The sequence below is a fragment of the Lissotriton helveticus genome, chromosome 1_1 (genome assembly GCF_964261635.1).
Source record: "Lissotriton helveticus chromosome 1_1, aLisHel1.1, whole genome shotgun sequence".
In the NCBI taxonomy this organism is placed as follows: domain Eukaryota; kingdom Metazoa; phylum Chordata; class Amphibia; order Caudata; family Salamandridae; genus Lissotriton; species Lissotriton helveticus.
This window is the reverse complement of record NC_136057.1, coordinates 364653035-364675496: the sequence shown is the minus strand read 5'-3', so window position 1 is coordinate 364675496 and position 22462 is coordinate 364653035. Positions and strand designations below refer to the sequence as shown.

General features: G+C 43.6%; 2 protein-coding genes across 13 annotated transcripts in view; one reads left to right on the top strand and one right to left on the bottom strand.

The window, feature by feature from the left end:
- CACNA1C (calcium voltage-gated channel subunit alpha1 C) overlaps positions 1-22462 on the top strand; it is a 2299705-nt gene that overhangs the window by 1732543 nt on the left and 544700 nt on the right. For all 6 annotated transcript variants that reach the window (XM_078673661.1, XM_078673663.1, XM_078673662.1 and 3 more), the window contains exons 14-16: positions 7981-8188; positions 11161-11281; positions 21711-21825. In XM_078673661.1, coding sequence (XP_078529787.1) covers positions 7981-8188; positions 11161-11281; positions 21711-21825 — 444 coding nt within the window. The remainder of the gene's footprint in view (positions 1-7980; positions 8189-11160; positions 11282-21710; positions 21826-22462) is intronic.
- Positions 1-22462, bottom strand: part of LOC144808862 (uncharacterized) — a 433476-nt gene that overhangs the window by 210791 nt on the left and 200223 nt on the right. The window lies entirely within an intron of this gene.

Below are 22462 nucleotides of genomic sequence, written 5' to 3'. Positions count from 1 at the left end.
AGGCAGGAAGCCTTCTGGGCCCCAGGTGCACATGAGATGGAACGGCATGAATCTTATTTAGACACAGTCCGGGCGTGACTCGGTTCCCCAAGAAATTCCATTAGCATGTGTATAAATAAATAATAATCGGTTGTGATTGTTATTTTTATTTGTTTACTCTGAAAGAAAGGGCTGTGTTATATGTCCATTTCATCTTGGGTAGTTTGTTAGCTTTTCGCAGCTTTGTCTTTCCATTAGTGTTGTATTCTCAGGGCTTGTGTTGATTACATTTCTGTTCAAACTCAACAACCAGTGTGCCTGGCCTCCTTCAGTTCCGTGACCTTGTTTTGCATCCAAGCAATGGATTTTCAGTCTCCATGCCAACCAACTACTTAGGCTGCCTGCAGAGGCTTGTTAACAAGTGTGCCAATTAGTGGCAGTGATGATATAGGCTCATAGATGCTAAAGAAGAGCTGTTCACCAAAGCAAGTGAAGAAAGTGAGGCCACCCGAGTCCCCCTCAACCTTTCAAAGAGGTTTGATGTGACTGACTGTGATATCCTCCTCACTGAGCCGAAAAACGCAATTGTGGTACCCGAGAGAGCATATGGAGAATCGTATCCGTCCTGATAGACTCACTAATGAGGCTACAAGGCTTCAAGTCCATGAAGATCATAAAATGTGAGTTTTAAGGCAAGGTCTGCGCTGTATACTAAAGTCACAAAGCACACACATGGCTTTCTAGCACGCACTCACATATAGACTCACACCTACGCTGGCGAGATACAGATGTACTCAAACAGTACAAAAAGAAAATAATGTAGCCCTCAAATAGAGGCCGGCCGGTGTCCCATCATCCTATTGGGTCGGCAGCTCATTTCTGCTCCCCTGCAGAACACTTACCACCACATTTAGACCCCCCTACTTTCCTGGTGGCCTTTGAGGGATCTCTTCACCCAAAGTTTATCTGCTGGTGCAGCAGCTACACTTTCTGAACAGCTTGGTGTCGAGTGGGCCGACATGTTGTTGCAGCGTGCGTGAATTCTTTTTTTGCCCTTTCTATAAACTACCCCCAAAAGCATCAAAAAAATTTCCCTGACATGCAGGGAATTTACTCACTGCACATTAGAGACATTCTGCTATTTTACTAACCAGAACCCCCGTCTTGCATGTCAGACCCAGGCAGGAAAAATCAGTAGCGGATGCTCCACCCTAAATAGGGTGGGGCTTCTGCTGCTGTAGCCTGGGTGCCTGTAATCAATGGGCTAGAGGGCCAAAGGTTTCTGACACCAACTCCAGTTGAAACTCTGCCATTAGAAATCCAGAGCTTCATCCACCTTTACATGGGGTGGAGGAATCACAGGTTTCATGTAGCAGCGTACTGATGATTCATGGCAGAGAGCCTGCTTCAACGAACCATAAATGACCCCCTATATCATGTAAAAAAAATCATACCGCAATAACTTTTGCAAAAAAAGTGACGTTTAACTGGTTTTTCTACATTAGCTTTTAGTAGACCAGAGTAACTGCTCTTGGATCATGATACTTAGAAGTCTGATTCCACAATTAAGAGATTTGTAGATGTCTGATATATGCCAACGTTTGGCCACTGCCTCGTCCACCAATCGTGATTTCCCTGCCACGTTTGGAGATGGAGGAAGTGCTTGATTTACGACAGTTGAGTGTCAGATGGCTCTTCTGGCAAAAACCTTTAACCAGCGGCTCATCCTCCACAGTATCACACACTTTAAAGCATTTGAAGACTCCCGTCTTCTGTAGGGCCAGCCTTCCAATGCTTTATTTCCCAGTTTGAAGCTACCACTTAAACCATGGAAGTAATGAACTAGAACAAAAAACACTGACATCTCTCCTCCTTCACGTGCCATTCAATGGGTCACTGTTGTTTTTGTTTAAAAAAAACTAACACTGGCTTTGAGATTTGTTTCTGCAAAACAGAGGTATCCACAACATGGTGACTGACCACAATTCAGTTTTTGTTCAAAGTGCTCCTGTTTTGCCGACCGCATCAATTTCACCCAAAAATCCCCATTATGCCTCCAGGATCACTCAATTTGGAAGACCGTCCACTGCTGTACCATTGATGTTAGGTCCTCTGCGCCCTCCCACCCCCGATTGGTTGGCAGGCCACCCAGTAAATTCTAGGTATAGTTGAAAACAACTTCACCAGTGTTTTCTGCTCATCTGATCAGGATGGTCTGCACACATTCAAAAGAGAACCAACCGTGAACAGGACAGCTCAGCTCTCTTCAAGTTCGAGCAGTGTTTCTTCTTTGTCCATCTAAGCTGTATGGAGCAGGCGCCAGCTTCTGGACAGCAAACATACTCCTTCAGAGCGCCGCTGTTCTCTGGAGCGGGAAGTGCTGGCCTCTTCTCCAAGTGTGAAGATGTAAGCTCAGTGGAGCAAAGCTGATGCAGTTGGGCAGCTAGCTAAAAAGCGTGTAGTTGATTAGATGTGATTTAAAACTTTTTATAGCACAAGGGACTGAAGCCTTAAATTGCATCAACCAGAATCCCCACCACATAGCTCATTTGAACTAGCTGGGATGCGTTTTAGGGAGCATTTTAAACTCAGTAAGGACCAGAAGCCATGTGGTTAGATGTATGCTCAAAAGGCTCGAGCCTTTTACAGCAAAGGATTTTGTTCCTTCCAAGTAAACTTGTGGGTAGGTAAGCACTTGTCAAACCAAGCATCGGCGGAGTGCTTTTAATGAGGGAAGGAGGTTTTCCAGGGGAGAGACGAGGACCTGATAGTCTGCGTATACAATAGAAATATCCGTACCGTTTAAGTCTGCACTGTGTTTTGTCTTAACTCTTTTGATGCTATGTGTCTGGTCAACTGCTTCTTTCAGGGCAAACATTTGGAAACATCACAAATAATTATACGTGTTCAGCAGCCAATTCTAACCTCAACTTTATCCGTGAAGTGCTACCAATTTTTAGCAGATGGATTGAGGCACAGGTGTGCAAAAGTGCAGTCACCTAAATGCCAGTGTGCAAATGTAAAAACCTGGCCCACCCATTCTAGCACAACTCCAGCTCCTTTAGAGAAATGGAAGTAAGACTTGAAGAAGATAAAAAGGAAAAGCACGTATGCTGAAAAATGTAAGATTTATGGAAAGCCATAAAAGACACTCGGTTCAAGCTCAAACCAGTGGCCCGCCCGAGCCTTCGTCTTGACATTCTCGTGTTTTGCGCCACTCAAGGTATTTTTCAAAGTTCCTTAAAAAAGTCTAAGAATTAGGTCACTTATTAGAAATGATATATTCAAAAACGTTTAGTTATATCTTAACAGGTACACGAACGCATATTTGCTATGACTTTCTCTAATAGTGAAGCTCTGTTGAACTGTCAGCCATGGTAATGGATGTGTACTGATACTCCTCTTAGCTAATCCCCTGAAAACATTGCAATTTCATGGTCAATTTTGACTCCAGCATTGCTGCTACTAATGTTTTATAGGAAACTGGAGTATTATGTGGTGATGCTGGTTAGGCGTCACCATGCAATACGCTCACAATGCCCCAAAGATAGTTCTTGGATGCACAATAATAAATCCTTAGCTCGGGTAGAGTGGCAAAGAGCAGTCAGGCTTTACTAGAAGAACATGTGTTAAGCATTTCAGAGTACCAACATGGACATTAAGTAATTGACATGACTCAAAAGTAATCCAACACCAATTTATAAAAAATAAAGCAGATTTTTATATAATGTTAAACACCAGAATGAAGTTAATCTGGTAAGTATAACCGGAGTTATGGATTTTAGAAGCAATATTAAATCAGTGCAAAACAATACGGCAAAACTTCAACATTGCGGTCAATGCAAAGCACTAGTGACAATTGGTCACTTGCAAGTCGATTGCGTGGAACCCAAGGAGGGTAAAGGTGATGCGGAACTCAGAACCAAGCTATGACAGTCAGTTTGATTTTACCTGGCTCGAGAAGCCCGGGTGCAGAGTAGTCCTGGCTGTCCCTTGTGCTGTGGCAGAAGCAGCTGGGAGCTGGTTTTACCACTTACTGGTGGGGAATCAGGTGCAAAACGTTGACAACAACTGACGTCGGATGAAGGTTTTGCGGGGTTCCCTCAAGGTGCAGTATCAAGTAAAGAGAGTGATTGCTGGACTGGCGACTAACAAGTTTCGGCAGCGGTAAGGTCATCAGAAAGTTATTTTGACATCCAGGAGAAAATGGGAGCCACCTGAAACTTGCTGGAGGTCAGAACGATGTTCCCCACAATGCAAAGGATCATCTACTTTTGAGAGATTCTTTGGAGGGCCCGATAGCCCGCAATTTGTTTAGTTCTGCTGCGTTGCTTTTACCTGCAGTGTGCAGGGACTAGTACCACTAGTCCAGGGGAATCTGGAGTTGCCATTGGCTCTCTAATGGAGTCCCTCTGTCTGGGGGAATTGAGCTTTGGTCCAAGACGAGTTGCAATCGTACAGTTCCAAGACGTTTGCCACAGGTGCAGAGAAGGAAAAGCACGTATGCTGAAAAATGTAAGATTTATGGAAAGCCATAAAAGACACTCGGTTCTAGCTCAAAGCAGTGGCCCGCCCGAGCCTTCGTCTTGACATTCTCGTGTTTTGCGCCACTCAAGGTATTTTTCAAAGTTCTTTAAAAAAGTCTAAGAATTAGGTCACTTATTAGAAATGATATATTTAAAAACGTTTAGTTATATCTTAACAGGTACATGAACGCATATTTGCTATGACTTTCTCTAATAGTGAAGCTCTGTTGAACTGTCAGCCATGGTAATGGATGTGTACTGATACTCCTCTTAGCTAATCCCCTAAAAACATTGCAATTTCATGGTAAATTTTGACTTCAGCATTGCTGCTACTAATGTTTTGTAGGAAACTGGAGTATTATGTGGTGATGCTGGTTAGGCGTCACCATGCAATACGCTCACAATGCCCCAAAGATAGTTCTTGGATGCACAATAATAAATCCTTAGCTCTGGTAGAGTGGCAAAGAGCAGTCAGGCTTTACTAGAAGAACATGTGGTAAGCATTTCAGAGTACCAACATGGACATTAAGTAATTGACATGACTCAAAAGTAATCCAACACCAATTTAGAAAAAATAAAGCAGATTTTTATATAAAGTTAAACACCAGAATGAAGTTAATCTGGTAAGTATAACCGGAGTTATGGATTTTAGAAGCAATATTAAATCAGTGCAAAACAATACGGCAAAACTTCAACATTGCAGTCAATGCAAAGCACTAGTAATTATGCATTTTCTTTGTGCAGATCCTGTTGTCGCTAACATGATCTCCTCTTTGTCCTTTGTTGCAAATCAGATAGGAACTGAGGGTCTGGTGTCAGGGGTAGCCCTTAAATCATAGATTTAGGGGTGCTAGGGTTGTGGATGCAAGGGTGTGAGTGCAAGTGGCCAATGGGCGACAAGCCACAGCGTATCATCTGCCCCGGAGGTTAAAAGACCTGAGCTGTGTGTCACCTTTTCTACCTAGATCCCTCTAGTCTACCACTTTTAAAAATGACAGAAGTCCAGGTAGCCCACCCTAGAGGTGTGGCTATCCTTCTGGGGGTGTACACCTCCTGAAGACTTAATTTTCCCACCTGCCCGGGTACAGATGCGCCTTGGGGACATGGGGCAGGCTGCTTCCTCCTTTGGGTGACAGCCTGTTGCATATCACAGGCGGTGAAGGCTTTAAAGCTCAACGCCTTGATGTGCCACTTCACTAGCCATCCTGTCATGGAGGAAGATGTAATCTCCTTCCCGTCCAGGCCATTGTTTCTGACTCCTGGAAGAGTTCACACCTCCTGGCAGGGATTCAGAATCCTGTCTTGATGGCAACAGCTGCAGGCTGCCAGCCAGAGCACAGGAAAGGCGGGGGCAACCAGGTGGGCAACCTCTAAGGTATCCACTTGGGTGCATGCCACATCATCCTCGACACGAGATTCATGTCATGGGTGATGAGGGACGTTGTTTGTTACCAAACATGACATATTTCAGCAGTACCGTAATGGAGCTGGCCTTAGAGTTGACCGGGTGTCAGTCAATGTTATCCTAAGGACCACCTATCACTTATATGTTCCTTTTGTGTTAAAGGCCACTATTTAGATATATATGCTAGCACTTACATGTCTTCACTTTTTGTATTATGAACCCTGCCTCCTAGGCTCAGGAGGCCTTCCTTAGGTGTGACTGGCATACATTAAAGGTAGTACATTGACTTTGCCACACATGGTGATGGCAAAGTCGAGTTTGAGCAGTTTACACTGCTCTTGCATTCTGCAATGGCAGTCCTGCTTTCATTAGTTTTCTTGGGTGACTGAGGGTGGCACAAACAGTGCTTCAGGCCCTGTTAACCCCTTCAACATCCATTCCCTGGTTACCACTGGTACCATATACTAGGAACTTATTAGGTTAGAGTCCTTTTCAGTTGGGGTTACCAATTCATACATATCAGTTTATGGGAGGGAGCACAGGGGCCTGGGCAGCAGGCTCCAGTGCACTTCCGGTGTCATAACCATCAGCATTGAAGCAAAAAGTAGGGGGTAACCATACAAAAAGGGCACTTTCCTACACTATTCAAGCACAAAAATAGACAATGAGGCACACAACATTCATAAGCACATACAGTATGCATAAGTGCACTGAGATCCTTACACTGACATACACATTTTCACTAAGTCCAAAAAAGTCTATGGATATCAACATAGCAGTAAGAAACCGCTTATCAAGTGTGACACATTTAGTCAATCTTGAAGCTTCGACTAGTCACATTTACAGTAATTTATAAGCCTATATTTATATTTAAATTAATAAATGCATAACTAAATTTCACAGAACACAGCAATCTGTAGCTAAAAGTCCAGAATAGGCTGACAGTGTCACACTTAACATAGTGGATTTGACACCCACATATATGGATGTATTAAATATAAATGGAATATTAAAAAAAGCAATTTCCCCTTCATGATGTTGAAAATTTAACTTGGTTTTCGTTTGCAGCTTTAAACTCTCCATTGCTTTTTCTGTGTCCTACATTCTCAATTAAATGTCTTAAGTAACAATTTAGCTTCGGCTGCTTATCCTAAACCTGTTACAAAGCTATTATTCACATCCTAATTAAACTTTGAATTAAATAAATCATTGTATTGAGAAGTGCATAGGTAAAACAACTAATCATCTGCCTCTGTTATTTACTCATGACTGTCTATTTCCCCATCACCCCTGTACCATATTATCTTATCATCAATATCCACCATCACATGCACGTTACCAACACTATGCTCGCCACTTCTCTGTCCACTGTCACTTTAAACGCACCAATCATCTATGATTCACTGCTGCCCACTTGTTTGCCACATAACAACATCCCTCACAACCATCACTCTATTTGCCATCGCCACCTGTGAACCTGCTCCTTAAATTCCTGGACTACCCACCACCATCATGCTACATGTGCACTTCATTCTGCTAACGTTTTCTCCACCATTTTCCTACCACTACCCTGTCAATGACTTCCACCGTTATGCCAACCACCAATGTTCTATTTTCCTCCACGACCTTCTTAACACTTCTTTATCCCACGCTGTTCCACGCCTCCAACCATAACTCACTACCATACTGCCCGTCTACCTACTACTTGCTTTCTACACAACACATTCTCTTCCGCAAACCCAATACTACCATCTCCTTGCTCAATGTCCCATATGCATTCTACACCACGATGCTTATGCTTACCACTACTGTTTAACACCACCACCACCCTGATGACCCAATTCCTCGTCACATCACCTTGTCCTACACCACATCCCTGATCCACTACTTTACTCGCAACCACACCACGCGACTACTTCACTCTACTGTTTGCTTCACTGTCCACCACCTCACTTCTCGCCATCACACTGACCTGCATTTCCTCCTCACCTTTCATCACCACCCTGCTCTCAATCACTCCTCATCTTCTCACCACAATCCCAAATTCTATCACCCCACTCTCCAACAAAGGTACTGGAACTCCCTGAGCAACCTGGTGGCGTCCCTGCTGAACTCTGTGCGGTCCATCGCCTCCCTGCTGCTCCTGCTCTTCCTCTTCATCATCATCTTCTCGCTCCTGGGGATGCAACTTTTCGGTGGCAAGTTCAACTTCGATGAGATGCAGACCAGGAGAAGTACCTTTGACAACTTCCCTCAGTCCCTGCTCACAGTATTTCAGGTATGGTTGAGGACAGTGGTGAGGAATGTTTATTGGGACCTCAACCACTGCACTCTTTAGTTTATGGCATACAGAGACACCATGTGAAGACTGGGGTGTTTCCTCGAAGGTTTTGGTGGAAATTGAAATATTGATACATTTCTAGAGATCAGCAATTTTGAAGTCGTGTGTGGTAAGCTCTAGGTTCAGAGTTTATTTTTCTGCAGCATGGTGTTCCAACTTTGAGGTGCAAAGTGTGCATCGGGTTATGAGTGTCCATTATGGCCGCATCTCAAATATCATATGTGGAATTCCCAGACCGGAAGTTGTTTAAAAAATGGTTTCGTTTTTAAAGCAGCCAGGATGGGCTGCGCGTTCTATCTTAAATATCTATCTTAATATCTTGAAAATAAATGCTCGAAAAGGGCCCATTGCACTCAATGCGGTGTACACATCCTACTGAAGATAATTTTGTGAAAAGCAGCCTAATTATGAAACAACCTTCCATTACACTTCAGATTCCTCCCGTCTCTTTCAGGCTGTGAAATACTGTTATTTTCAGGACATTTCTTGATGCATACATTTTGAAAGCCTTTTTTATGGTTTCTGTGTCTGGGCATCTTTAAGTGAGCTTGTATATATGAGAGCACTATTGTTGGTTTGTAATGATTTTAACAATGGTTTAACCCCCATTTTTCCAAATATTTTGGTGAGGCTACGGCACAAGTTTCCGCTACCATCCAATATTTCCGTGCATGATTCAAGTTAAATCCCTCGAAATGGGGAATAACTATGCAGCCCAGGATTTACCAAGTCCCACAGCCAAAGGAGTACGTATTTAAAGGCGTAGCTTAGTCAGTAGAATTCAGGGGGTGAGAGTCTGAGATTTCTCAGCCAGCACTGAAGTCTACCAAACAAATAAAATGGCATATCGAGGGCTGCGGTGGAGGGGGTTATGGTGAAGGAGAGTTTTTGAGGAAACAGAAGTTTAAGTGGGGTCTTACAAATGTCAGTGGGCAGGTGGACATTCTGAAAAATGTTGGAGAAGAGAAATGTGTGAAGTGCCACTGTGTGCCTGGATTTTGTTTAGAACATACCTTGAAGGGCCAGAAGTCCTGCACTACACAACTAATACTTCTGTTTCGAGATGCTAGTAAGCTTGAATTGGCGCATTGCCGTGAAGAAGGCCCAACGCTGCAAAGGGCTAGTGTAGGAGAGTTTAATGCAGCATGTCGACAGGACATTAGGTTGGTCATCTTAATGGTCGGTCCTCTTAACTCGCTTTCATTTGGAGGGTATCAAACAATCCTTGTGCTCATATTTGACTTGTAAACAAGTGAAATGCCTCCTACAGACTGGTATTATGACGTGCCAGGAAAGCTGTCCTCACGTTACATTTTTGATACGTTTCCTTAATTTCAGGGGGGTACCCCTCATACCCGCACAGGTTCTGCCTCCTTGAAGGGTTAAAAGGTTGAGTAATGAAAAGAGTGGAAGGGCATATAAGTCTCAAATATTGATGGGGAGCAGAAGAGAGCTAGAGTACACACAGAACATTGCCACACTAGGAAGATGTTTCCACCTCTCAGACATGTTTCAGTATCATCATTACACCTGGCCCAGGCCCTGAAAAGGCACAATGGAAACAGCACAGCTCGGGAAACTATTCTGTATCATATAAGAGACAGAGGCATGCAGGAGGTACTCAGGCCTGACGGGACCCTCTAAAACCTGACTTTCAGCGTTGATTAGGTGGGTGGGATAGACCATAAACCCCCTATTAAGCAAGCCCCTGTTATAGGGTTTTACTTATTTACAATACTGATGGCTATCAGTATTGTGAACACCAAAGAGCACAAATGGTCTCATGGCAGAAGGACAATAGCCCAATCCATTTGGCTAGCCTGGAAATATGTATTCACACGTCAGGATGTTCGGTTTTTAAGCGACTTCTTTATCTTTATTACATCGCATTTTTATTTATTCATAAAGCTTTTGATATAGCATAAACTTAGCTACTTGGTGCAGTACCTTATGTAGAACATACTCACCACAGCACCTTATGTAGAACATACTCACCACAGCAAGAACATCTTGAATATGAGATGCTGTCTATAGAGCAGTGTGAGGGCGTAGTTGAGAACAGCTTAAAGAAACCACAGAGTATGGAAAGCAGGGGGTGGAAATAGAACTAGGACAGTTCTAGGCATTAAATTAGACAGCTACCGCACAGTTGTGTTGTTTAAATGTTTGTTTTACTCATGGTTAGAATATAAGGCACATAGATTTAATGATTTGCCCAACATCACAGTCAAATCCTGGTACTTGTGATAATGTGCTAACCGTGGAGATGCTTCTCTGAGATTGCCTCACTTGTGATGTGCAATACCGGGCTTAACCCACGCGCTTCTGCTCTCTTTACTTTAGTTCTTAATAGGCCTGGTCTGCGCATGCCCTACAAAATAATTTTGGGCCCCAGTAAGGGGTTGCCGGCTGCTTCTACTGAGACTGTGGTGCACACTGAAGTTAATGGTTCAAGGTGCCTTGTAGGGACAGATGCTCTTGGCTACCAGGTTCTTCAGAAATTGCCTGCGCACAAGACAACATTTTATTTAACAGCCCCCACTTCCTCCTGGCCTGCAGTGGGACCAGTCGACTCTTGCAGTGACTGTACATGTATTCAGCTTGCTGCACATATTCCTCTGTTCCTGTCCTACCAAACTAGAATAAAGTGTCATTTTATTTAGTCTGGCTGATTAACAACTCTCACAGACTTACAACCTAGGACGATTTGTAGATACTACATTATGTTATTGATATGCTAGTACACTGCATATGTTAAAGCTATGGCGGAATCCCTGGCACCACACAGTCACAGCACAGTCCTCACAATCCCATATGCTGTACATGATATTGTGTTTGACGAAATGCCAACAAAAAGTGGGGAAAAAGTCAACTAATATTACATTGACGCAGAGCATGTTGTTATTTAGATCCTGACTGGTGAGGATTGGAACTCTGTAATGTATGATGGAATCATGGCATATGGCGGCCCATCTTTTCCCGGAATGCTGGTCTGCATTTACTTCATCATCCTCTTCATCTGCGGAAACTGTATCCTTTGGTTTAGCTCTTTCTCGCTTTGCAGCTTTCTATAGTTATCTACCTTTCAATTAACAGCGACCTACTGTATGCTTAAGGCAATTGAAATAGATTGTATACTTTCGTTTGCATTAAGCTGTTCTGTGCTAGCCAGGGGGTTGCGCAATGGGACGTCCCACTCATGATTAAATAGTGGCTCTTGGGCCTGCTTCCTGGCAAAGCCAAGAAGAAACAGAGTAGGAAGTTTATGATCCTAGGTCTCTTATTAGCTAGAAAGGAATATCGCTATCACCTGGCTGAGTCCACCGCCACCCTTGCAGCAGGAGTGGCGGAGAGCTGTATTGGAATGGGCGGGGGCAGAGGAAGAGCATATGAGAAAGTCGTGAAGAGATGACAGGGTAGCGGATGACTTGATCTCGCGGGGTGCCATGATACAGGTCTTAAGAGGCCCTCCCAATGCCAGGCCAACCCACGAAGAGCACGCCTGGCACCAATAGATAGCAGATGAAGAATGGATGGTGGAGTGCCCAAGAGGCGAGCAGGCCTGGAGTCTGCAATGAATGGGGGGGCTGACTAGCTGGGTCTGATTATGGACAGATTGAAGGTCAACTCAGATAGCATCCTGAATGCGCTGGCCAGATGGACGGATGGGAGCATAGGGGGGTAGCGGAGGAGGGTGGTGGTGTGTTTCGGTTTAAGAAACTGTTCTTTTCCATTGCTACGGAATTTGTTATACATTATGTTAGTGATATGCTAGTACACTGCATATGTTAAAGCTATGGCGGAATCCCATAGTCACAGCACAGTCCTCACAATCCTATATGCTGTACATGATATTCTGTTTGAAGAAATGCCCAAAAAAAGTAAAACAAAAGCTGTCCTGCTCGATGTTTCCAGTAAGGTATCACATGCTTCAAAGGATAATTACTGTGGAGAGCTAATGTACCGAAAACAGCAGTGAGTGTTCATACACTTAATACAGCAATGAGATGCAGAACATGTGGGGTAGTAGTGATCTTCTGCACACTGTCACAGGCCTTATTTCACTTATAAAAATGAGAGATAATCTATGGTGAGTGTTGCAAATGTCTATCTTTTGGGTGGTGTACCCTTAGTTTCCTGTCGTGACTGTTTTTCTGGTTGTATAATTCTGTGCACTTTATCACTGCTAACCAGTGATAAAGTGCCTGTGCTCCCCCTTTGCACATGATGAAATTGCCAACACCCTAATTGTCATATTTAACTTGTCTATAAGTCCCATGCATATGGTACAAAGGTGTCTCTACGGCCTGTACGTTAAATGACACCATTGGACTCCAGCACGGATTGTGCAATCCACTACATTGACAGAGTAAATATTACTGTAGACCTACCATTTGTAGCCTAGCTGTGCAGTTTTAAACTGGACATTCAACATACAAATAAATTGAAAATTAAAAGAACCACTGTTAAAGGAAAAATTATGAACAGGGAACATCAAAAATTACATCCTTGGATGAAGTTTAGGGTTAGTAAGGGTGTTGTGAGTTCATGGATGGGTGGTGTTTAGGGGCGATGAGGGGTTTATAAGGTTTTTAGGCTTCAGGGATGGGTGGAATATAGGGGTGGTGAGGGTTTTTTAGGGCTTAGGCATGAGTGTAGTTTAGGGTGGGGAGGGTTTTTTAGGGTTCACGGATGAGCTGAGTTTAGGGGTGCTGATGGGTTTCTAAGATTCAGGGATGGGTGGCATGTAGGGGTGTGGAGGATTGTTAGATCTCGCCTGAGCCGGCGCATGCGCTGCTTGGCGTGACATTTAGTGTGTGGGTTTTCAAAGTGCTACCACATGCTTTTGGCAGGCATAGAGTGTGCGGTTACGCGCACAATGATGAGCAGAGGCGCCATATGGCTTTTCTCTTTCGTCATGGTGCGCGCACATCGCACACCACTCGCCAGCCTGCTTTTGCTGGTGCGCGCCTTTTCTGGTATTGTTAGCTAAAAAGCCCTAAACGCAGTGCTTGCCAAACAAAGATTGTATCTCGCTGTTCTCAAAGGAGAGCACATCGGACCCTGCCACCGACAATTTCAGCGGCTCTTCCTTCTAGGCTCGGCTTCTTTCACTTTTGCAGCAAAGGACTCACAAGGTTGATCATTAGCAAACGATCGAGATCTCCCCTCCATTCCCTAACCTTCAGCAGACTCTGACTCCGGGGTGCGCGCGCAGAGACGGGAAGGATGGTGATCTTCAAGCAAAGATCACATTCAGTTATGTGGTCGGTGGTTTTTGCTTTCCTTGTTGCGCTCTTCCTCATGGGCGTTCTTCAGTGTTTCCAATAATATAAATTGTTTAATCTCTGATATATTATTTTTCCTAGAATTAATGATATGCTCTTCTTATTCCTAACCCCACTCCCGCTAAACGTTGTTCTCTGCGGTGCTTTGTCTACAATTTTGTATATGCACTGCAGAGATTATTCTCATTTTCAGGACCCTAAAATACAAGTTTGTTCTCGGGCGCTGAGGACACAAAATATGTTGGACCTTAGCTGTCTACAGAATATGGCATTTGAGTCCTTTGTGGTTGTGGGGAGGGCTTGCCCGTTTTGAATCGGGGTGGGTGTAACTCACATAAAAAGTTCCACCTTACTGTCTATTGCAGGGAATACAAGTTCTAATCAAGCAAGACACCAGCTTCTGTAAAAATATCAATGCCATTACTGTTCACAAGCTATTTATAGACTCTTTTGGAAAGTTCAGCTAAAGCAATTTTTATTTACGTATTAGCATTTTTATAGCGTGTACAATACTCAAGAGGTAGCAAAACACTTTTACAAAGATAATCAAACGATAAGACAACATTTGGTACTAAATGCAAGGACAAAAAAGAAAAACAACAAGTATTGGCATTGCCAATAGGTCTCGCCTATGGGACCTTATAAGTATTTAGCCATGCTACGGTTGGTGTTGTTGCACCAAGGATATTGTGCTGCATAACTAAATACTTATAAGGTCCCAAAAGCAAGGCCTATTGGCTATGCCAAAACTTGTTTGTTTTTTTGTTATGTGGATGGGTGGAGTCTAGGGCTTATGAGTTTTTTAAATTTTAGTGATGGGTAAAGAGTTTTGGGGTGGTGAAGTGTTTCTAATGTTCTGTAATGGGTGGAGTTTAGGGTGGCGTGGGGTTTTCAAGGTTCAGGAATAGGTGAAGTGTATATGTAGAAAGGATTTTGAAGGTTCAGGGATGCTGGAGCATAGGGGTGGTGAGGGCTTATAAGGGGCCCTGAATTGGTGGTTATCAGGAGTGGTGATTGGTTTTTCTTTGTGTTCAGGGATGAGTGGAGTATAGGGGTGGTGCGGAATTTTAAAGGTTCAGGGATGGTTGGGTTTTTAGGGTTCAGGAATGGGTGGAGTTAACGGTTGTGAGGTGGTTTTCGTTTTAAAGATGGGTAGCGTTTAGGAATAGAAAGGGCTTTAAGCGTTCACAGATTGGAGGAGTTTGTGGATCAGAGATGTATGTGATTTATGCATGGGGAAGCATTTTTAAGGAACAGAAATGGATGGTGTTTAGGGTGGTGAGGGATCAGTGAACTAAAAGCATCCCAAGTAATTGTTTGACAATGTAAAAGATATAAGTCCAAAATAATGTCCCCTGACGTGAAGGACTGAAATAAATACCTTGGACAAGCATGTTTCTGAAAGTAAGACCCGCAACCATTTCATTTACACTTAAAGAAAAATAAGTATGCAGAAGCCAATTTAGAGAAAAAAGAAAAAAGGCTTTCTATTAATTGGTTTCTATGAAAAGGTTAATGCCATTCATCCCGAGAATTTCCATTAAACCGTATAGATGAAATGGTTTCTCAGTAATGGTATTCCATTAAATCGTTTTTTAATGAAATTACAGACAACCTGTGAAAACCTCTCCCAGAGTAGGACAAAGACCTGGGTGTGGGCAGATGTATCTGATCCTCTGGCAGGAAGACCATCTGAGCTGTGCCCAGGGTAATGATTAAATTCAAACAGACCTGTCACTGGCAAATGTTAGGTGATGGCTGGGTGTTAGAAATGGGGTCTCTAGTTGGCAGAGGTTTGCACCCTGTCCAAGTAGGGACCACCACTCTAGTCAGGGAAAGTCAGATACACAGGGTTAAGGAGAGGAGAGAAGACCCCTCGCGTTCCAGGGAACAGGGTACTATATGACCTTACAAGTCTAAGGGATATCCCTGGAATTACTTATACACAAAACAATATGATTATACTACTGGGAGCACACCTGGTCCTTACCCACCCCTCCAAAAGCAGGCCAAAAGCTAAAATGCAGCGTTAACACTCTTTATTAAAATATAATCAGAAGATATACTTTGTTAAAATTTCAGAATACACATGTTCTGAAAACATACAATATAAAAACATTTTATTAAAAAAATCAAAGAATACTTTTTTACATAAATTTCTGAAGAGTACAGTACATTATAATAATTCCTAATAACGTAAGCATATAATACAACAATTCATTACACAATTTAAAAAACAAACCATAAACCCCATCTATTGAGATAGTTCGAACAATTTTTCTACCAATTGATAAGATCCGATAGCCTTTACGCTGATAATACCACAGCACCCAACGTGTTTATTTAACATATAGGTGGTGCCTTCTGGGCTTTACTTGGATTCTCTAGAGCTCAGTGCGTCGATGCGTTTCGGTGTTGGTGCCGTTGATGTGGTCACACCTTCCTCAGGACAGAAATTTGTATGGGGTCCTCAATTTCATATGACTGGTATCCTTCTTGATTTTTGTGGTTTAAGGAAACTTATGTGGACTGGAAATGATCGCCTCGGGTATAAGTGTCAATCTACCCCCAGCTTGTTGATGGATAACTAATACCAGTGGTGAAGTCTTATGATATTAGGTCGGTGTCGCCCTGAAGTTCAATATGTTACACGACTCCTGTCAGCCATTTTTGCCATTCCTGCCTTGATTACTGTTTCGTCTTTAATCTCCTTAGGGTCTGTGTTTGTAGTATTATCTAGGTTCGGGGTTGCCTCCTTATTAAAATGTTCGTTGCCTTGTCTTTGATATACACGTATCTTATTTTTGGAGACTTGTTATCATTGTGATGCTCCGTATTACCAGGATATTGTTACATACTCGGAGGATATATGTCGCGATGGCTCAGTCAATTATGTAGAACTGGATATGTTCTGATTTCTGGCCGCGCCCGAACAAAACCTCCGGTCTCTCCCGATTCAATGAATCCTCCGAGTATATAACAAAATCCTGGTAATACGGAGCATCACAATGATAACAAGTCTCCAAAAATAAGATACGTGTATATCAAAGACAAGGCAACAAACATTTTAATAAGGAGGCAACCCCGAACCTAGATAATACTACAAACACAGACCCTAAGGAGATTAAAGACGAAACAGTAATCAAGGCAGGAATGGCAGGAATGGCAAAAATGGCTGACTGGAGTTGTGTAACATATTGAACTTCAGGGCGACACCGACCTAATATCATAAGACTTCACCACTGGTATTAGTTATCCATCAACAAGCTGGGGGTAGATCGACACTAATACCCGAGGTGATCATTTCCAGTCCACATAAGTTTCCTTAAACCACAAAAATCAAGAAGGATACCAGTCATATGAAATTGAGGACCCCATACAAATTTCTGTCCTGAGGAAGGTGTGACCACATCAACGGCACCAACACCGAAACACGTCGACGCACTGAGCTCTAGAGAATCCAAGTAAAGCCCAGAAGGCACCACCTATATGTTAAATAAACACGTTGGGTGCTGTGGTATTATCAGCGTAAAGGCTATTGGATCTTATCAATTGGTAGAAAAATTGTTCGAACTATCTCAATAGATGGGGTTTATGGTTTGTTTTTGAAATTGTGTAATGAATTGTTGTATTCTATGCTTACGTTATTAGGAATTATTATAATATACTGTACTCCAGAAATTTATGTAAAAAAGTATTCTTTGATTTTTTAATTAAATGAAATGTTTTTATATTGTATGTTTTCGGAACATGTGTATTCTGAAATTTTAACAAAGTATATCTTCTGATTATATTTTAATAAAGAGTGTTAACGCTGCATTTTAGCTTTTGGCCTGATTTCGGAGGGGTGGGTAAGGACCAGGTGTGCTCACAGTAGTATAATCATATTGTTTTGTGTATAAGTCATTCCAGGGATATCCCTTAGACTTGTAAAGTCAGATACACACCCTACATTAAACTGTGCTCACCCTCTGGTAGCTTGGCACAAAACACCACCAAAAGACTCCGCACAGGTTTAGAAACATAGAGAATATTTATCTGATTAAAACAAGACCCAAACAACGAAAGTCCAATCAGTAGAAGTCGAGATATGAATTTGTAAAGTTTAATTGTGAAACAGGTGCTCAGAAGCCACTAGCAGTCAAAAGGTTACTTGAGTTCATCAGGGGCTGGTGCAAAGTCACAGTTCAGGCCAACAGTGAACAACAATAGGCCGACTACAAGACCCAGACAGGTCCTGCTGAAGAAATACCTTGGATAAAGATTTTGTTGACGTCTGGAGTCTACTACATCATCGTTCAGCTGTGCAGAGAGGGTCTCGCGTTGCCGTCAGCTTTGTTGAAGTTAATACAAAGCTTCGTGGTCAAACAGCCACTGCGCCGCTGCTGAGCCACACAGGCTGTGGGTTCTTCATCCGCGACCAGTTACTGCTTGGCGTCGAAGGGCGATACCGCAGAAATTCTCATGCAGTCGCGGCAACGCATCAGTTTTTGCAGAAATCAGCTGTAGAACCCACTTCTGAATTCCAGGATTGGAGGGGGCACCTCACATAAGAGTAGGACTCACAGATGGCAGAGTCCAACAGTACAAGCAGGATTGTAGGAAGTATTTTGTGTCCCTGAGACTTCAGCAAACAGGAGGAAAGCCAGCAAGCTCTTGGAGGCACTCTGGGTGCAAGTGAGACGGGTCCATCCTCAGTAGGGCAGAGATCAGCAAGCAGCAGGGCGGCTCAGCAAAACAGAGAAGCAGTTCCTTAGAACAATAGTCACAGCAAAGTGGCAATCCTTTCCACACAGCAGTCTTTACTCCAACAGAGTTATTCCCAGGTCCAGGAGTGTACTGATTAAGTAGGGCCAGAGCCCCAGTACTTATAATCAAAAGTGTAGGATGTGACTTTAAATAACTCTCTGAAGTGAACAAGGATCCCTTTCAGCCCAGACTACCATTAGGGGCAAATCAGCCCTTTGTAAGAGGGCAGGACAACCTATTCAGATATAAATGTAAGCCACCACTCCCCCTTCCTGCCTAGGAAGGCTATCAGCATGCAAATGAATCTCCTGTCACACTCTTCCCTTCTTGTGATGTGGCTGTCTAGAGGGAATGCACAAAGTGTAGCTGTCACCCAGTTCTGATGTGTGTTGGAGACAGGCTGCAAGGCGCACAGAGCAGGAAGAGCAGAGAAATGTCCACTTTCTAAAAAATGGCATTTCTAAAATGGTAATGTCAAATCCAACTTTAACATTATAGAGGATTTAGCACCACAATTCCAAAGATATTAAACACAAAGTAGCTACTCCCCTTCAATCAGGAATTGCAGCTCAAAAGGTATTTTACGGAATCCCCAATGCTAGTCTATAAAAGGAGTGGGCCTCACAGCAGTGAAAAACACATTTAGCTGTTTGTCACTGCCAGGACATTTATGTGTATTAAAAGGGCTTGGCAAGTGGTTTTAAATGCCAAGTTGACGTGGCAGTAACCTGCACACTCAGGCCCTGCAATGGCAGTCCTGAGACAGGTTTGAAAGGCCACTTATGTGGGTGGCACAACCATTGTTGCAGACCCCCTAGTAGTAGTTTAATTACAGGCCCTGGGTAAATAGTGTACCACTTTACAAGGTACTTACAGGTAGACTAAATGTATTAACCCCTTCCACGCTGATGACGAGCTGGGCTCGTCATGAGGTAGCCTCCTGCTACGCTGATGACGAGCCCAGCTCGTCACGTAACATGCGCTTTTGAAAATCTCCGCGTACGAGCGGAATTCCGCCCGCACGCATGCGGTTAATCAGGTGTACACTAATGTCAACAGGTCTAGGGTAGAAGCACATACACGTTAGCACTGCTTAGCAGGGTTAAAGTGCTCAGAGACCTAAAGCAAACAAAGATACAGCAAAACGTGGAGGTAAGCAAGCAAACAGTAGGGGAAAGACCACCCTAAGGATGACCGGTCCCACACTAAGCATGGCGTGCCTTTGTTCTCCAAGTCAGGCAGGAACCAGTAGGCAAGGATCTGCCCTAGAACTGGTTTAGAGTGACCACAGAGGAGAGGTTGCTCATTTTCCTAGTCACAGCTCTGGGGTTGGCGCTCAAGCTCTGCACAAGGTGGGAAGTCTTTCACCATCTTGGATTTAAAGAGGGGCAACATGGGATTGTTTGCAGTAGGCGACCAGGAAATACTGCTAAAGTGGGTAGGGTTACCTTCCAGTTCTATTGAGTGAGGAGTGGTTCGGACTTTCCCCCACTCAGATTGGTGCCAGGCATAAATGTTGCCTCCCTAGTGCCCTACTCAAATCCCTTTCTGGACATGAGAAGAGGAGTGGGCCTGCTGACTGTAACTTTCGAAGAACCTACAAGACTGAACCTTCTCTCTCCCCCTTGTGTAACCAATTCAAAGAAGTGCAATCTAAAGGTCATAAGACTGATCTCCTGTTCAAGCTACAAGGACACAACAACCAACAAGAGGCCTTTTTCTGCAACTCCCTTCTGACCTGTACCAACTAGTCCTGCACTGGACCCTGCTGCTGGCCTTTGCTGGAATGAGCCTTGACCCCCCCAAGTGTTTTCCCCCAGGTCTTGGACCTGGGGGAAAAGTGTACTCCTTGTAATAAGTCCTGAAACCTGGGGCTTAGAAACATTTTGGCTCAAAAGACCTCACTGGAACCAACCTACCAAGCCAAACCGACGAGTGTGCATTACTTTTGGGCCAAAGATCAGCAGCACCGCCCCCTCCCCCACCTCCTGCCAGCACTTTAAAAAATGTAAAAATAAAACGAGAATAAAACTGGGTTGAAATCTGTTTTATTATTGGTTTATTTAGCTTGGGGCAGAGCTTAGGGCAGGCCAGGGTTATTATCGGCTGGAGGGGAGTGGTGGGTTCCTTCTACACTGCGCATGTGCGGTCTTAGGCCGGCCAAAAATAACATGCGCCATAACTCCTCTCCAACCCCAGTTGCTTTGCTGGGGTTAGGAAGAGCAGGCACAAACTTCCAGTCTGTCATGGAGTGCACATCATCAGCGCTCAGGCCAATCCTGAAGCTGCTCTCGTGTGAGAGCAACTTCAGGATTGGCCGCAGGGCAGACTGGGAGCCTGAGCCTGCCTGCAGCTGCAGAGAGCAGCGGAAGAGCAAGACGCCATGCTGGAGGGCAGCAGGTATGTTTTCTTTTTTCTTTTTTTGAATTCGCTGCCTCCCTCATCCTCACCGCCTCTTTTGTAATTTTTTTTTAAATATCTGTTGTCTCCCATTACACCCCCTCCCTGGCCCTGCCCTACCTCTTTTCCCAAATACCAGTTGCTCCTGCCAAAGATTCAGGTTGTTCCGGCTCTGAGCTTTACCAAAGCAGCAAATCTGATTCTTCTGGACCTTGAAGGGAAAGTATTCAGCCTGATGGCTGCAGCCTGCAGCCTGCAGCCTAGCCGCACTGGAAGAATCCGAGCTACACAAATGCGACTAAGTCTGAATGTAGAAAGTGAAGAAGGCATCAAAGGAATCTGGCTGGCAGCAGACGTTCTCTGAGTGCAAAGTTCTAATTTGTCCCGCTTTGCACTTTCCTGCCAAAAGTTTGTTTCTTCACTGAGACCGCGTCAGGTGGCTATCTGAGGACATGGAGCCCTCTTCGGGCACAGCCTCCTGCCTCCCCACTGAAGATTTGTGACTTCAATTTCAGAGACTAAGCCCAAGGTAAAACTTTTGACAAGGTCAGACCTGGTTTCTGTATCCAACCCGCACTCGGCCTTAACTTGTGTCTAGGTCCCAGGCTATTTTGATATTTAAACTTTTAAAATTCATAACTCCAGTTTCTCTTATTGGATTTTTGTTATTTGTTAGTCATTTTATTCATTACAATTTTACTCAATTGTTTCTAAATTGGTTTGGGATTTTTCTTGTGTTTTGAATGTATTGCTGTTTTGGTACTGCATAAATACTTTCCACACTCCCACAAAGCTAAGCCTGTCCGCACTGTACTGTAGCTACCAGGGGATTCAGCTCAGGTTTAGTCAGATGACTTGAGTGGTTCACTCTGATAAGGAATATGGTTATTACTTGAGGTGGGTACTCCCCCACTTATCTAATACACCCTTACAGCGAGCTTGTTTGCAGAGAAGGATCTAGGCTGCCTTCTTCTCTCCCCTCTTATCCTATCCAGTTTTCCTTCATGAACCTACATGAAAAGATATCCTGCTGAATGTCTTCTTGGCCATTGCTGTGGACAACCTGGCTGATGCAGAAAGCTTGACATCGGCACAGAAAGAAGAGGAGGAAGAAAAGGAGAGGAAGAAATTGGCCAGGTATTCCTCTGTCTTCTGATGTTTTAAATAATATAATCGATGATTTTTGGCGATGATCAATTCATATTAACCTAAGTGAAGTTTATATGGTTCACATGGCAAGGTGAAAGCAACGTAAGAGTAGACCAGACCGCCGAGATTTTGCAGAAATTAGGAATATGAATATACAGTGTCTTGTGAACTGAGATGTTATACATCACAGCAATCTGCCTCAAAGATCAGTTCTATACGAGACTACTGACCTGATCTAAAGCATATTATCAGAGTCAATTTGTAAAGAAATCTACAACTCTCCTGTTCTTTATCATAATAATGGTTTTGTTAAAACATCTCTCTCCGGTGACAGTAATATGGCTGACCTGCCTCTCCAGCAGCATTAGAAATAGCAGTGGGCTCCACATGAGACACAAGTTTCCATTTTGGTGCTGCTTTTTCTCTCTCTCTCTCAGTCACTACTCGGGGAGCTCAGCACTGGCACTGAATGACATCTTAAAGTAACGCCTAATCACTTTTAGTTTGCCACTAAAAAAACACGGAAAAGGAGCTAAAGAGAATCCTAGCACAGGAAGCTGCGATTGTGATTGAACACTACTCAGAGGCTACAGTCCCTAGCAGACGTGAAGCTTAATATAGCTAC